This window comes from Oryza brachyantha, chromosome 7 (genome assembly GCF_000231095.2).
Source record: "Oryza brachyantha chromosome 7, ObraRS2, whole genome shotgun sequence".
Classification (NCBI taxonomy): domain Eukaryota; kingdom Viridiplantae; phylum Streptophyta; class Magnoliopsida; order Poales; family Poaceae; genus Oryza; species Oryza brachyantha.
Genome location: NC_023169.2, coordinates 12,856,490 through 12,873,991, shown reverse-complemented (window position 1 = coordinate 12,873,991; position 17,502 = coordinate 12,856,490). Strand labels below are relative to the sequence as shown.

The window sequence follows — 17,502 nt, the reverse complement described above, 5'->3', positions numbered from 1 at the left end:
TGTGGTGTTTGCTCCTTCATGCTGATCTCAAGGTGAAAAACCTTGTTCCAGGCTTCTAGAATAGCGAATCTCGGTTGAATTGGCATATACATGCATGACCGCATAAAAAAGAAAAAAAACAAAAAGAAGAAAAGTAAACTATACATGAAAGCGATTTTAAATTTTTTTTGAAATTTTCCGATGGATTTAGAACCGTGAAAATGTTTTTTTAACGTAGAACATGAAAGCGATATCAATAGCAGTTTGCGAAGGTTAAATAATGCAACTTGGAAGTTCTGAGTCGTTGAAACGGTGTTTATAAGATCAACTATCGATCTTCATCAAAACATCAACACGGAAAAGGAGAGAGGTAGGAAATATGGCGTCCACAGGTGCAGCAGCCATACTAGGTCTCATCCTCCTCCTCCTCCCGCCGATCACTCTCGCCGGTGACGACCTTCGAGGCTTCCGCGCCACTCTTACTCGCATCCACAAGCTATCCCCTGGGAACCACTCCGAGGCGGTACGCCGCGACAGCCACCGCCTCTCTTTCCTCTCCTACGCCACCGCAGTTGGCAAGGCCAGCAACTCGTCGTCGTCGGTGAGTATCAAGGCACTGATCGAGAACGGCGCGGTATCGTACCACATGAACCTGTCCATGGGAACGCCGCCGGTCACCTTCCCGGCCATGATCGACACCGGCAGCGACCTCATATGGACGCAATGCGCGGCGTGCACCAAATGCTTCAAGCAGCCCACGCCGCTGTTCGAGCCGGCGAGGTCCTCCACCTTCTCCAAGCTGCCGTGCAATAGCTCCTTCTGCCAGTCCCTGCCGACGTCCTTCCGCACGTGCAACGCCACCGGCTGCGTCTACAACTACCGCTACGGCGTCGGCTACACTGCCGGCTACCTCGCCACCGAGAAGCTTACCGTCGGGGACGCCTCTTTCCGCAACGTCGCTTTCGGGTGCAGCACCGCGAACGAGGGGACCAGGGACAACGCATCCGGCTTGGTGGGGCTTGGCCGCACCCCTCTCTCCCTCGTGTCGCAGCTCGGCGTCGGCCGGTTCTCCTACTGCCTCCGCTCCTACAAGGACGCTGGCGACAGCCCAATACTTTTCGGCTCCCTGGCCAAGTTAACGGGCGCAAATGTTCAGTCCACGCCTCTCCTGCGGCACCCCGATATGCCAGACTCGTCGACCTGGTACTACGTCAACCTCACCGGCATCACGGTCGGCTCGACCGACGTCCCGGTCACGAGCAGCACGTTTGGGTTCACGCAGACCGGCCTCGGCGGCGGCACAATCGTGGACTCCGGCACGACGTACACGTACCTCGCCAAAGACGGCTACGCGATGGTGAAGCAGGCCTTCCTGTCGCAGATGGCTAACCTGAAGGCGCTGAACGGCACGCGCTTCGGCTTGGACCTGTGCTTCCTCCCCAGCGGCGGCGACGTGCCCGTGGCCGTGCCGAGTCTGGTGCTGCGCTTCGCGGGGGGAGCAGAGTACGTCGTGCCACGGGACAACTACTTAGCCGATTTGGTGGACTCGCGGCAGGGCAACGTGGTCGGGGCGTGCCTCCTGGTGCTCCCGGCGAAGGATGGCTGGTCCATCTCCATCATAGGCAACCGCATGCAGATGGGCATGCATGTGCTCTACGATCTCGATGGCGAGAAGTTCTCCTTCGCGCCCGCGGATTGCGCCAAAGTGTGACCTTCTCTGTGGGTGTTTTTTTAGCATCATTTAAAAATATCTCGACGTATCATATTTTTTATGTAAAAGGTATTAAAGTTTTACGCTAAAATTGGTAGTTCAAGATACTTCTCAAGGATGAAAAGAAAAAAATTAAGCTCTTACTGTGGTGTCAGCTTAATTGGATACCGTATTAAGTATAGTGTAATAATGAAAAGCTCCGTAATCGCCCACGTACGTGCGGCTGTGCCCTTTGATCGATGTTGCTGTTCATCATACGACAACACCACTTTCTTTTGTTTCATCGTCCTCAAAGCGATTTTACATTAACTGAGAAGGTATCAGGAGGTATCAAATTTTTAACGTAAAATCTTGGTATCTCTTGGTACCTAGGTATTAGGAGGTACCAAATTTTACATTAAAATTTTGGTACCTCTCAGTATCTATTTAACAACTACAAAATTACTCATTTCCATTTGTTCCATTCATATTTATTGATGTGTGTATATATATGCGTTTAGATTTATTATTATTTATTTAAGTCTGAGTAGAGTTATAAAGTTTGACGACGTGGAATGGGGAAAGTAGTTTGATATTATCTGATGTCATGGTCGATGATGTTCTATTTGCTTGCCGTGTCCCTAGCTTGATTGACTATGCTCTCGGCTGACTTTCAGCTCTATTTTCTAATTGAACAAGTTGTTTGAAAAGAATAAATAGGAGGAGTAGGTAATGGTCTTTTTCATTGCCTAGGAAAGAATGAGCACGCTCTCATTTCAGGGACGTAATAAGAAATGCATCTCAGATTATTACAATCTTCTAATGAGTTCTCCACTTGGCAACCGCGCGCCAACCGGTGCTTGCAAATGCATGACTACATTCAGAGATATGGTCTACGGCCTCCGTATCAAAATAAACGAATTTCTAAGTTTTCGGATAGAATTTTCAATTCTTCGTCTTATTTAATTTTTTTTATAATTAATATTTTTATTGTTACTACACGATAAAACATGAATATTACTTTACATATAATTATTTTTTTTATTTTTTAATAAATTTTTCAACTAAGACGGATGGTCAAACGCTAAATCTAGAAAACCTAGAAATTACTTTTTTTTGGAACGGAGTAGTACACCATATCACTTGTAGTTGAATGTTCTGAAAATTCCCAGGTGGTGCGAATTAAAGCAACATTTTACATTTTCGAACAAATGGCTGTAAGATGGAACAACTGTATGTGCAGTGACTATCCAGGATTTGTACTTTGGGTGGTCCAACTAAAGTAATTTTTTAAATTATCACAAATATAACATATAATATATATAATAGAAATATTAAATTGATCAAAAGTACAATTTACATATGTTAATAAATAATATTTTCTCATATATATAGACAAATATTCCACCGTATTTTATAATAGATATCGCTGTGGACTTTTTTTTGTCAAGCATGACCTTGGACATGTGGCAACAACACTTCTACTCCACTATATGGCCACAGTGGCATGGACCACAATCAACACTGATGATGCTTCTTTATGGTCATGGAGGCGCGAGATCGAGCAGAGGTGGTGTGTCATACAACGTCCCACACTAGAGACAAAAAAGACGACTGCAAATAAAGAGAGCCAGACCTCGTTTGGTGCTAGAGACAAGCGAGGTTGGTGGCAGGTCAACGATGGTGCACGAGGGAGCCACGTGTTGGGCCTACAATGGTGCAGAGGCGTTTGCACGATGGGCTGTAGGCGTTCGTGAGACATCTAATGGTGGGCTAACGGTGCAGGAGGTGATAGACGGCCGGTCGACAGTGGTGTGACGGGCGATAATAATGTATGGGTTGTACTTCCACCATTTGGCAATGGCGGGGGACGACGAAGAAGGGGAGAAAAGGTGGGGTAGTTGGACCTGCTATTTCGAAAATGCTTTCAACTTGCTAGATTTCGCATAAGGGCATGTATAACAGTATAGACGGTTGTTGTCTATTAATTTGATATATGTAGATAACTAAATAGACAACTTGTATAATAGGTTGTCTATTTGACTATCTGTATCATATTTAATATTTTACTTTTTATGCTTTGTATTTATTGTATGCAACCAATGCATGAAGTATTTCTCTAGAAAAAGGTTACATGCAACTTGGGAGCACGTGCCCAAGCCATAGATGAACAAAGAGACGACAATCAAGTTTTTTTTAGTTAATGATGAGAATGAATAATCTGACGTAGATGTATATAGACAGCTTTTGTCTCACTGTTTTACATGCCCTAAGAGCAAGTTCAATAGTATAGCCAACCACTAGCTTCAATTTATCCATTTTTAATCAAATAGCTAATTTATACAATAACTACCTAGAAAACATATAATAATATGTCTCACTTGTATACATATATTGTGTTTTGGAGTTCGTGCTACAGCTGACTACAAATCTATAGCTCACTGCTCTTCTCTCTCCTTTCTTCATCTTTTTAAACTATGTTTATAGCTAGCCTATAGTCTACTATTGTACCTGCTCTAAGCAATGTGAAATTCAAATGGGAAACAGTTGTGCAACTCATAGTGGTGCATGGGAAAGACTGGAGGCATCGTCAATCCCCATGGGAGACCACGATTGGTATCGAGGAACTCACCGGTTGAAAGAAACGCAGCATACATTTATTAAGATACAAATAGTCACCATACAAATAGTGGTACATGGAAGTAGAATAGACGGGTGTTGTACAGATTACCGTGCATGCATATATCTCGGTTGAATTATGCCTATATATACATGAAAGCGGATATTATTAATGTAGAACACGTACGAAAGCAATTTTTCGTACCACTTTTGCGAAGTTTAAATTCAACCAGGGTCGGTTAATTATGAATTGTTGAAATAATAATGCTTATAAGATGAACAAGCCTTCATCACGTACGTTGATATATGCTTAACCAAGTAACCAACACAGCGGAAAAAAACAGAAAGTAGATCGAGAAATACGTAGGAAACATGGCTCCGTCCACCATAGCTGCTGTACAGCTGTACTAGCCCTGTCGTCCTGCTCCTCCCGCCGACGATAACCCTCGCCGGCGACGACCTTCATGGCTTCCACTCTCACTCGCATCCACCGGGCTGTACCCTGGCAAATGCTCTGCAGCCGTACGCCGGGACAGCCACCGCGGCGCTTTCCTCACCCAGGCCGCCGCCGCAGTCGGAAAGGCTACCGCCAACTCGCCGGTCAGCTTCCGGACACCGCTCGAGAACAGACCGGCGGGACAGTACAACATGAACCTGTCCATCGGCACGCCGCCGGTTACCAACTTACCTTCTCGGTCCTGGCCGATACCGGCAGCAACCTCATCTGGGCGCAGTGCGCGCCGTGCACCGAATGCTTCCAGCGACCCACGCCGCCTTTCCAGCCGGGGAGCTCCTCCACCTTCTCCAAGCTCCCGTGCAGCAGCTCCTTCTGCCAGTTCCCGATGACGAACCCCTACGGCACGTGCAACGCCACCGGCTGCGTCTACTTCTACCCCTACGGCACGGGCTACACCACCGGCTACCTCGCCACCGAGACGCTCGAAGTCGGGGACGCCTCGTTTTCCAGCGTCGTGTTCGGGTGCAGCTCGGAGAACGGCGCGGGCAACTCGTCGTCGGGGATCGTGGGTCTCGGCCGCAGCCCTTTGTCTCTCATCTTGCAGCTCGGCATCAGCCGGTTCTCATACTGCCTCCGCTCCGACATGGCCGCCGGCGCCAGCCCGATACTGTTCGGCTCCCTTGCTGAACTGACGGACGGGAACGTCCAGTCCACGCCGCTCCTCACGAACCCTGCGGCGCCAAGCTCGTCGTACTACTACCTCAACCTCACCGGCATCACGGTCGGTCCGGCCAAGCTCTCCGTCACGAGCGGCACGATCCTTGACTCCGGCACGACGCTCACGTACCTCGTCGAAGACGGCTACGCGACGGTGAAGCAGGCCTTCCTGTCGCAGATGGCCAACCTGACGGCGGTGAACGGCACGAGCTTCGGCTTGGACCTGTGCTTCCAGACCACCGGCGACGGCGGCGAGGTGCCCGTGCCGACGCTGGCGCTGCGGTTCGCGGGGGGGAGCTGAGTACGTGGTGCGGCGGCGGAGCTACTTCGGCGTGGTGGCGGTGGACTCGCAGGGCGACGTGGTGGTGGAGTGCCTGCTGGTGCTCCTGTCGAGCACGAACCTGTCGATCTCCATCATAGGCAACGTGACGCAGATGGACATGCACGTGCTCCACTATCTCGACGGTGGCACGTTCTCTTTCGCGCCTGCGGACTGCGCCAAAGTGTGATGCAGTGTTCAACTTTTGTCGGACTGCACCAGATACAGTGATATAATGATAAAAATTTCGAAAATGCTGTAGACTAAAATACCGTGCGTCTTCTATGAACAGTATTACACATTTATAGTATTAAACTTAAATCACACTTGTGGCAATGTGCTCCTCTCAACTACTGATGCTGCATCCGCGTTGAAGAGACATCCATATACATGTCTGCATAATCACGATCATGTGCTCTCGCTGCTGTGACGAGACATCAATATACGCACCTGTATAATCACAATCATGTGCTCTTGTTGCTGCCTCCTGCCCTGAGCTTGTGCCTTGGATTTGTATGGATGTGCATGCTAGTGTAGGGTAGCTCGAATGTAAATTTGTATAAGCATGCCGGATTTGGTGTGATGTCCTTTGAGAGGGCTAAGGCACTAGGAGAGAAATGCTCGGCAAAGGCAGGACATGAGAAGAAAAACAAAAGTTCTAAATATGATGTACCATGCATGTCGTTGGGACGTGACATTTTTTATGCTAACAACCGGTCAATCCGTTACATACGTTGGATTTTTTCATTCATTTTTTATTTTTTTTTGTTTATAATTTTTGTTAGAATTAAGATATTTCAAGTTATCATTTATATTTTACAGTATTATACTTATGCTGATAAGTATTATTGATATCAATTTAATATTAATCGTACTAATAGGTATCAGTTAATATCACCATAGTACTAGTTGATATCAACTGAATATCAACTCGTACTAGTGTGGTATCAGATTTGATACGGTTAGATATCACGTTCGAAAATATAATATGAGGTACTAAATTTTTAAGGGAATACAAGTTTAACATTCTAGAAAGGGGAAAATTTTGAAATTATTTAGAAATTTCAAACGAAATAGGCAACGGAATTGAATTTAAACAGAAAATTGAATGAATTTGATCTCCTTTCGTGGGAAAAGGACCTACTAACTACGTTGAGGGCCATCCTGGCCCATCAGCTTGGGCTTCTACTGGTCCTTCAGCAACCAGCAGGCGTCAAAGCTGTGGTAGCTGTAGCGCATCCCCTGCGACGTCACATCCTTGAGGTATGGCCGGATTTAAGGGAGGGATTGAGAGAAGATGGGAGAGGAAAGGACATCAGGAGCTGATTCTGGGGAATTTTGACCTTTTTGACCCTAGTAACTTGCTATCGGGACCCATAGGCAGATGTAAAAATTACCAAATTTGAAGAACTAAGAGACGAAATTGCAAACAGTGACTAAACCCGTGTTTGGCTGCACAAAAAAGGTAAATGAGGGTAAGTTATCCGACGTGAAAAACGTAATAATAGAATAATACTTACTCTGTTTTATAATATAAGGACAACTACCTCTACCACAAAGAGCAAGAAAGGGTTATAAATATCTCGTTTAGATTGTTTAGGTGCATGTATGTATGTAATGTGGTTGGTTGTTTTGATGATGAAAAATGTGCTAGTTAATGCATCTTTGTATGTACGCCTTATATTATGGGACAAATAAAAAAAAGTAGTTATGCATTATATTATGGAATGGTGGGAGTACATGATTAATTAATTATTAATTATAAAAATAATTGTAAAATAGATTAATATGATTTTTAAAGCAACTAAGAAAATTTTCGTAAAAAAATACACAGTTTAGCAGTTCGGGAAACGTGCACGTGAAAAACGAGAGAATCTGGATAAATAGAGCACGGTAGCAAACGCGGCCTAAAGGTAACAAGTTATTATACTATAAAATGTGTTACATCCATCATGCTTTCTGCTATCTTATTAAGGATAGCAAAAAAAACTCTAATAATAAATACATTACACAAATATAACAATTTTATCATTTGTGTGGAAGCATTGGGAAGGATGATATTTTCTCCATCGAAAAAATTAATTTCTAAAATGAATCTAGACAATTGGATGTCTAGATTTATTTATAGATGTTGGTTTATGTTAGAACGTGAGAGTAGTTTGTATAATTTTTTTAATCATTCTTAAGAAGATATACGAAGGTAACACATTTATAAGTTTATAAACTTAGTACTTGAAGTATTGGTTTATTTTGATGCCAAAATTTTATGCTGAAAATTTAATAATTTTAGGTGTTTTCTCTTATACCATAAAATTTCTTCAATTTGTAGTGTCCCAGTACCTCTAAATATAGGTACATATAGTTAGAAAAAAATTACACTAAGAATTTAATAGTTCCGGTTACTATCTTCAAGCACACGTATGTAAGGAACTGAGGATGGTTCAGAATAGCCGCTACCCTCAGCCATCAATTTATCAATTTACTACCATCGTGTAGGCACCATGTACTTCCAAAGGAAACCCTGCTGTTAATGCTGCCTTATGCTTCCTCCGTCTCTAAATATTTGATGTTGTTAACTTTTTTATACACGTTTGATTATTTATCTTGTTCAAAAAATTTACATAATTATTAATTATTTTTATATCATTTCATTTATTATTAAATATATTTTTATATATATATAGCTTTACATATTTTTTAAAAATTGAATAAGATGAATAGTCAAATGTATATAAAAAAATCAACAACGTTACGTATTTAGAAAAGGAGGGAGTATATGGTTGTATGGGATAGTTCAGCTCCCTAAACAGATGGATCCGCAAGTTCTAAAACATGCAATGCATAGTGAATTCCTGATTCTCTCGCAGCGGATCCAAACAGAAAGATGCCAAAAGCAAGAAAGGAATGTTGTTATAATTCTAGTGACATGGGAGAGGAGTGAAAGGAACCGAAGAATCTTTGAAAACAAGAGTTGACCCAAGACCAAATAGTGGGTATGATCATGGATAAAGTGAACATATGAAAAATCTGTGGAGCCAAAGGACTTGGGAGAATAACAACCTAAGGCTCTATTTCTTTTAGTTTAAGATTATTATAATTTAGATTATTGAGTCAGATTACTATAAGCTATTGTTACTGTGAGTTGTTTGTTTTCTAGATTATTAGAGTCTAGATTATTGAGTTTACAAGTCTAAAGAGAGAGGGTGGCTTGGTGGGTAATTTTTTACCTAATAATTAAAAACAAGCTTACCTAAATGAGTTTATCAGATTATAATAAGTTAGACTTTAGATTATAATAAGCTACTTCAATAAATTATATGTTTCACTCATAATAATCTGAATTATAATAATCCGAAGTTAAAACAAACATGACCCTAAAAAATTGTAACCGCACCAGCGGCCGTGTGTAACCATCCCTACGCTACCCCCCTGCTTTTTTCTCCTGCTGCATCCCGCGGATGCTTGTAAATAACCTCCCATCTTCTTAATATAATCTGCTGGACTTCTTCAAAAAAAAAATCCTGATTCTCTCAATTCATATAAGTGTCACAGTGGGATGTTTTAAAGTGCTTCCTAGATTCAAGACTCTTCCAATATATGTGTGCTATATCCTTGTGGACAAGATAAAACTTTTTGATATACTTCAGGACAAAATTAAGCAATACATTGCGGATGATGTTAACAATTAAAGGCAGAATGTTTGCAATGGAAGAGCTACCAAATTGTGGACTTGGTTGGTGTGCTCTACTTGTTATCAAGCACAGGGAGGGGAAAAATGTCGTGCAAACTAGGAAGCGGTAAAGTTTAACAAAAGAATATTTTTTTATTCTTGAAGGTGCCATAAGAGATCACTATTTTCTATATAAAATTTTAAGAGGTATTAAATTTTACATAGAAAGTAGTGATACCTCCTAGTATCTTTTTAAAGATTGACGGTAAAATTGCTCAAAAACAAAATTGGTGACTCTGAGTTTCTTGAGCGCATCATGCGATCCATGGGGCTCGCATCTTCTTAAGCTTCATCTGCCATTGGCCTGTGGACGAGGAACCGGGCTTCGCAGTGGGCAGTTGCAGGTGGTAACTCTTTGAAAAGCCAGGATTCAAAGAAGAGGAGTTTGTCAAGAGCTCTGCTTTGTCTGCGACGTGGGCTGCAGCCACTCTCCGAGGTAAGGCCCAAGCAAACCAAAACTACCAAGGGGCATCGAATCGAACACTCAGCTGACAACGGCGACATCCTAGTTGCCTTGGAACCTTGGCGATCTTTTTTTTCTACTACTACGTACCTCTTTTCCTATCTCCAACTTCCTTATTAGCTTTTTGAACGTTCTGAGATTGTTGTTTGAATTCAATTAATGGAGAAGGTTTCTAATATATATGTACACATGTGCAATATTGATGGATAAGAGGATTAACTCAAACCCATGGTGGATGGAAACGATGAAGTCATATATATCCTCGTAACTATAGAGTTTTTTTTTACCATACTTAAAAAAGTGCCTTAAGATACCACACTTTTTAGCGTAAAAGGTATGATACCTTGAGATATCAAAAATTTATACTAAAATTCTTGACACCTTAAGATATTTTTCGAGAATGGTAAAAAGCACACAACTATATCATCATATCTCTGGCTCTTGTATGACTCATCTTTTATTCAAGGTCGTAACACCTATTATAAATTTAAGTTCTACTACCTCCGTTTCATACGTAAGATGTTTGTCTTTTTTGTTACAACGTTGGACCATTCGTCTTATTAAAAAAATTTATTACAAATATAAAAAATGACAAGTCATTCTTAAAGTTCTCTTGATAATAAAGTAAGTCATGAGCAAAATAAATAATATTTTCATAATTTTTTCAACAAGACAAATGATTAACATTGCAAAAAAAAATCAAATATCTTACGTTATGAAACAGAGAACAGAGAGTATTTCGTTTTATACATATATCTGATCCAAACTAATCGCTTGGTGGAAATAGTGCGTGCAAGTCAGTCAAAAATTAAATACAGTACTACACGTGAAAACGATTCTAAACACGAAAGCGATTCTTAATAGCTATTTGCAAAAGTTCCGATGCAACTTGGATCAATTATGAGTTGTTGAATGGTGTATATGAGATTAAGTACTAACTACTAATAACCTTCATCAAACCTACACGCTACATCATGGGAAGACTTGAAGGAGCAAGGAGGGACGTAGGAAACATGTCGTGCGCTGCTGCTATGCTCGCGCTCATCCTCCTCCTCCTCCTCCTCCTCCCACAGATAACTCTCGCCGGCGATCTTCATGGCTTCCGCGCCACTCTTAGTCGCATCCACCAGCTCTCTCTCGGCAAACACGCGGAGGCGGTACGCCGCGACAGCCACCGCATCGCTTTCCTATCCGCCGCCGCCGCCGCAGCCGGCGAGGCCGCCACCAACTCTTCGGTCAGCTTCAAGGCACAGCTTGAGAGCCGCGCGGGAGGATACAACATGAACGTGTCCATCGGCACGCCACCTGTCACCTTCCCTGTGCTGGCCGACACCGGCAGTAACCTCATCTGGGCGCAGTGCGCGCCGTGCACCAAGTGCTTCCCGCAGCCCGCGCGGCCGTTGCAGCCGGGGAGCTCCTCCACCTTCTCCAAGCTCCCGTGCTCCAGCTCCTTCTGCGAGTTCCTGCCGAATTCCTCCCGCGCCTGCAACGCCACCGGCTGCGTCTACTACTACCCCTACGGCAGCGGCTACACGGCCGGTTACCTCGCCACCGAGACGCTCGAAGTCGGCGAAAGCTCGTTCTCCGACGTCGCGTTCGGGTGCAGCACGGAAAACGGCATGGATAACTCGTCACGGGCATCGCGGGGCTTGGCCGCGGCCCGTTGTCCCTCGTCTCGCAGCTCGGCGTTGGCCGGTTCTCGTACTGCCTTCGTTCCGACGGGGACGCCGGCGGCGGCGACAGCCCAATACTGTTCGGCTCCCTGGCGAAACTGGCAGATGCAAACGTCCAGTCCACGCCGTTCGTCAAGAACCCTGAGTCAAGACCAACGTTCTACTACGTCAACCTCACCGGCATCACGGTCGGCGCGACAGACCTCCCGGTGACGGCCAGCACGTTCGGCTTCACGCAGAGCGGCGGCGGCACCGTCGTGGACTCCGGCTCGACGTACACCTACCTCGCCAAAGACGGCTACGCGATGGTGAAGCAGGCCTTCCTGTCGCAGATGGCTAACCTGACGGCGGTGAACGGCACGCGCTTCGGCTTGAACCTGGGCGTCAACATCGACGCCGGCGCCGGCGGCGACGTGCTCGTGCCAAGGCTGGTCCTGCGCTTCGCGGGGGGAGCCGAGTACGACGTGCCATCGAAGGGCTACTTCGCCCCGGTGGAGGTGGACTCGCAGGGTCGTGTGACCGTGGCGTGCTTGACGGTGCTCCCGACGACGGACAACCTGCCGGTCTCCATCATAGGCAACCTGATGCAGATGGACTTGCACTTGCTCTACGACCTCGACGGCGGGATGCTCTCCTTCGCGCCGGCGAATTGCTCCGAAGTTTGATCTCGATCTGTACCGTCCGATCGATACTGTATTAGTAACTAGAATAAGTACTGTATTCATCTTGCTGTCAGGAGACAAGTTTTTCTTATTGTTTTAGGTTCTGCCGATGTTTAAAAATTTTAATTCCATCAATCAAATTCGGTCACTACTGGTAGATGATAATTTAAAGACGTGTATCAAGTCAAAAAAAAAACCATACACCCCTTCTTCAGCCCCCATACATTACACACGTGTTTGATAGAACGAACAAAAAATAAAACATTTAATTAATAGCAAAAACGATTGTTTTATGTACCTGGTTCGTTAGTCTGCTTTAATATTGTATTCTGATGGATGAAGTTCGTGGCGTGCCTTGAATTTCCTGTGCTTTCGGATGACTTTCAGCGCTAAATCCAAATTCAACAAATCATTTGAAAAGAATGGGAGTAGGTATTGGCTTTTATCTAGGGTAGAACGTAACACGGCTACTTTTCCATATCGTATCCTTGATGGAGTAAATGACGTTGCAACACACTGTAGAGAGACCGACGACTTCAGCCTAGCTAGTAAGCATGCATGCATCTCAAAGCATGACAATGGCAGAGACAAAAAATAACTACATTGATTATTTTTTCCACTCGCAGTTTTAGACATCAACACAGTCTCCGTTACAAATATCATATCATTACTTTTTTCTAACTATGTATTTGGAAAAAAAACATTAAAAATATAACTATATATAAAAGTGTTTTCCAAGAGAAATATAATCAATACAATTTTCTCGTATTAAATCTTAATATTTCTCAGGCTATTAATAGTTTGACATTCTAAAATTTGATTGCACATATATATTATATGGCATCATTAAATTAATTTAAGAATGGATATAGAACTTCATATTTTAATGTATGATGCTTTGATACCTCATATTTTTATATAGAGCATTTTTCCCATACTTGAGGAGGTACCATGATTGCACATATATATTATATCGGCTTGGTTCTAAGTTATTCTTATATCTTGGGTTAATCTAGTCCATCACTTTGAGTTATTTATGTTGATTTGTTATTTGATGTTCGAAATCTTCAATCTCGTACCGTCTCGGTTTAGTTCGATATATTAGATTGCATTTATCAAATAGTTTATATCATGTTGATCTATCTTGCTCATTGTTTTATTAAAGTCCAGTCGATAAGTTATCAGTTATCAACTCATCGACTTGGTAGCAATTTTAATTTGTTTAGTATCTTGCGGGACATTGTTAGGTGTAATCTTTAACAGTCTTAGTTCCGTTCGATCTTTTAGAATTATCTCCAGTAAGCTAGGCTAGATATTTTATATATCTTGGTTGATTATTAGTTGTTATAGCTGATGATTCTTGCTCGTCTACATACTGATTGTATTTATATCAGGACATAGCCGATTGCTTTACTACATTACTTCTACACCAATCTGTTTTATTCAAGTCAGTAATTATCTAGGTGTTGCGTTAGCTTACAAGGGTTACATGCAAACAAGTTTCAACTGATCATAGCAAAGTATTCGTTGTTTATTTAATTTATTTGAGTCTATTCATATCGGACTCCTAGCCAATTGAAACTTTCAATAGTCGATTGTTTAATCTATTAGCTAAACGCTACTACATCGACATTCTATCGGCTGCGTTCTATATATCTATCGGCTCGATAGCCGATTGACTTGTTTTATTCTTCGTCTTGTCAGTTCTATATATCAAACCGTCTTACACGTTCACACCCATTCTAAGAATTTAGGCTTTGCACTAGAGCAAACATTCATGTGTATTCTACACGCCATATTGACATATTTGGTGTCAATAGCTTTATAATCACTTGTATTAGCGAAGCAACAAAATATCATATAAGAGTCAATATGTGCTTAATCATGGATGCATGTATGCATTAAACAATCTCCGGACAACCAGACAACAATTTTCTAAACTGTTGTATAATCTATCTGCTTCGTTATCTGTGTGGGTCAAAGCTATTGTCTCTTGAGTGTTGTACATACCAAAAATATCTTGATGCCTCAAGTATAGTAAAAAGATCCCATCGTAACAAAAAAAAAAGAAAATCAGCTCAGTAGTTGGGCAAAGCAACATCAAGTGCGATGGCAACGAGGAAGGTGGCAGTGATGAGCACAGCGAACAACGGTCTCCTGATATTCGCGAACAGAAAGCTGCAGCTGAGAGAATAGCAGAGTTGTTCAAAACTGGACGGGCGAGAGTGCACGCTGGCTAAACCTCGCCATCCAACTCTCCGCAATATCGCCTTGCCGAGCCCAAGATGCCATGGAATCCAAATGCCTGGGAAGCACAGGAGGACTGAAGCCGAGCAGAGCAAGTACACAAAGATCATGAGCCCGCGGTTGGCCATGCCCAGCACGAGGTGGAAGCCGAAGCCGAACGCGGCGATCAAGAACTGTGCTGCCAACGGCACCAGGCCGGATGCTATTGAGCTGTACCAAAGACGATGGCTGCGTGGAATATCTTTTGCACCGGCATATACGAGGAAGCAGGTGGCGACGATGGAGAAGGCGAACGCCATGGCGTCTGACACGACGAACGACCTGAATGCGAACCGCCTCGCCAGAGTCGCTGTCCCCGCGTGCGGGCGGTCGTCGGCGACAAAACCCCCCGGCACCGTGAAAGCTGCCGCGAATGCCACCGTGGCGATCAGAACCGACGCGATCGTCCCAGTTTTCCTCATATCGTCTTGTTCGTTTTGAGCCTTTTCTCCTTCGGCGGATTCATCGCCCGCCGCATCTAGATGGGGGACTCCATCGATTGTGTCAGGTGCTCTCACACAGTGGAGACAATCCCAAATTAGAGCGTGCGGATCCTGCAAGAAAATATACAGCATTTCTTTTTTACGATAATAAAAATGGTAACTTCCAAGGTTCAGTTTTTCTATTGCTAAACATATTCACGGGGTACCAAAACAGTTCAAGCTAACCAGTGAATTTAAAATGTTTTTAAAAATATGCAAATTTCTACCAAAATATTAAAGTCAGATGTATAACTTTGGGGAAATTTTACAGTGTTCCTAAATAAATATGAGTCATTAATTCTATTAGATCTAATGGTCAAGATACATCTTACTTCCTGAGAGGTGAGAGAGAAATAATAGCTTACCAAAGGGTAATAATGGTAAAATGCATTGCATGCAAATACACAAAGAAAGAACGTAATTAATGAAATACTAATCACCATTAAAGTGCATTAAACTCATATTAATTCATTCTAGGCATATGTAAGTTGCAAATTTTCTTTTTTAGAGGAATTGAATAAAATAGTGATTCATGTAGATGGTATATTCAATTTTAAAACTATGGAAATAAATAGCTAGATATTTTAAATTTTAAACTACACATGACATTGTTGATTATTTCCACTTTAGCTAATCTATTCTTAAATTTAATCAGCTGACTGCTCCATGTTTCTTTTGAATTGAACCCAATATTCTTGTTCGACCTGCTATAAATATTTTAAGTTTAAACTTTATATTCAAAATATGTGAAATTTTGAATTTTGATTCTTTTAGCAAATATGTATAATAGACATAATTTCCTACAAAGCATTTGAATAGTGATGTAATAATTTGATATGGTTTTAGACAAAAGAAATTGTATGCAAATATATGCAAATGAATGCACCGTGATTACAGGAAGCTAATCAATTAGCAGGTTTCCTTGCCATTAATATTTGCATGACCAAACTACCCTTAAGCAATCAAAGGCTGAGATCAATTTTCACTCTTACCTCTAGAGTGGTAAGAGCGAGCACCCTAAAACAGCTCATAACATTTAGATGGAATTTGGTTCAAAAATAGCAAAAGATAAACAACAAAAATGTTGACAATCTAAGCAATCAACATAAGTTGGTTAGAATCAAGATAATATTGCCTACTTGCATCAATATTCATCATAGATACTTAATAAACCTAGCAAAATTTAAAGGCAACCTAAATATTGAGCAAAAGATGTTTTTTCGCTGGGTATCAAAATTAGCAAAATCTCGCTGATTTCATGAAATTTGGATTGAAAGAAGCACCCTGCCATTACATCAACTAGGGATGCACACAACCAATGCATTACCAAAAATTAGAAAAGTAAAGGTCTGTATAAATTGTTTGGGGCCTATAAATTGGCAATCGTTCCTATATTTGCAGGCTGATCCATTAGGCCTATAAATTGACCACATAACCAGTTAACCACACAGCACAGAATCAAATATTCAGCTGTCTACACTACAAATTAAATACTCCAGATATTCTCTCTATATAATATATATTGAGTGTATTCATTAAAAAATAAAGAGACTATCATACACACAAAATGTTGAGAATGACCGCATGAAAATTATTTTTTTTACAAAATCATTATTTTAAACATTGTTGTTAACATATAAATTAACAGTAGTCACGTACATATATAGTGGTACATATTGAGTTGAAGTCCAAACAACTAGAAAAGAGAATATATGCAATTAATGCAACTAGTCATCAACATATGTGCTACAAGGCCTATTGTTATTGATGTTATATAAATATTTAAATTTTAATCATATGTTAGTTTCCAAAATATATATAACAGTTTAAACTAAAAGAAATGTCCGCTGTTATTTACAATTAATTTAGACCTAATTTAATGAAATACTAAATCGAAAGCAAGCATAACTTCATATTTATTAGTTCTGAATTTTGGAAGTACAAAAATTAGAGAAACTAAAAATAAAGAGTCGGTAATATTGTAATTAACACACATTCTAAATGTGATATACCGCACGGTAATACGATTAATCTGATTAATGGATAGTTTTCTTTAGTAACATGTGAGTTTTCTTAGAGTGCTTAACTAAGCATATGTATAGAGAGAAAGTATTAGGCGTTGACTTTGTTAAATGGGCTTTTTGAGGGCATGTATGCATGTTATATTAGGTGATGCTCAATGTCGTGACACGAGATATATGGATTAATGTATGTTGGATATTGCAGCAAAGAAAACATTCTGGAAATAATATGGAATTCTTGCAAGATCCTTTAATAATTGGTAACAATATGCATGACGTGGCCTACTTGTATATGAGCGGGTAATAATTGTTATCATGCGATGTTTATATGTTGAGCTTTCTGTGTGGTTATGATTAATTGTGCTAGTTTCAAATTTAAAGATACCCTTGTGAGATTTTTTATT

The 17,502-nt window shown here is 41.7% G+C and overlaps 1 protein-coding gene and 2 pseudogenes across 1 annotated transcript; all 3 read left to right on the top strand.

Moving 5' to 3' along the window:
- The first annotated feature begins 358 nt into the window (after positions 1-358).
- LOC102712550 (aspartic proteinase nepenthesin-1-like) lies at positions 359-1,690 on the top strand. Its single transcript, XM_006657728.1, has one exon. It carries the CDS (start codon positions 359-361, stop codon positions 1,688-1,690), a length of 1,332 nt encoding a protein of 443 aa, XP_006657791.1.
- Positions 1,691-3,529: 1,839 nt separating this feature from the next.
- Positions 3,530-5,971, top strand: LOC102721755 (annotated as a pseudogene).
- A 5,016-nt stretch (positions 5,972-10,987) lies between these two features.
- LOC102712272 lies at positions 10,988-12,447 on the top strand (annotated as a pseudogene).
- The last annotated feature ends 5,055 nt before the right edge of the window (positions 12,448-17,502 follow it).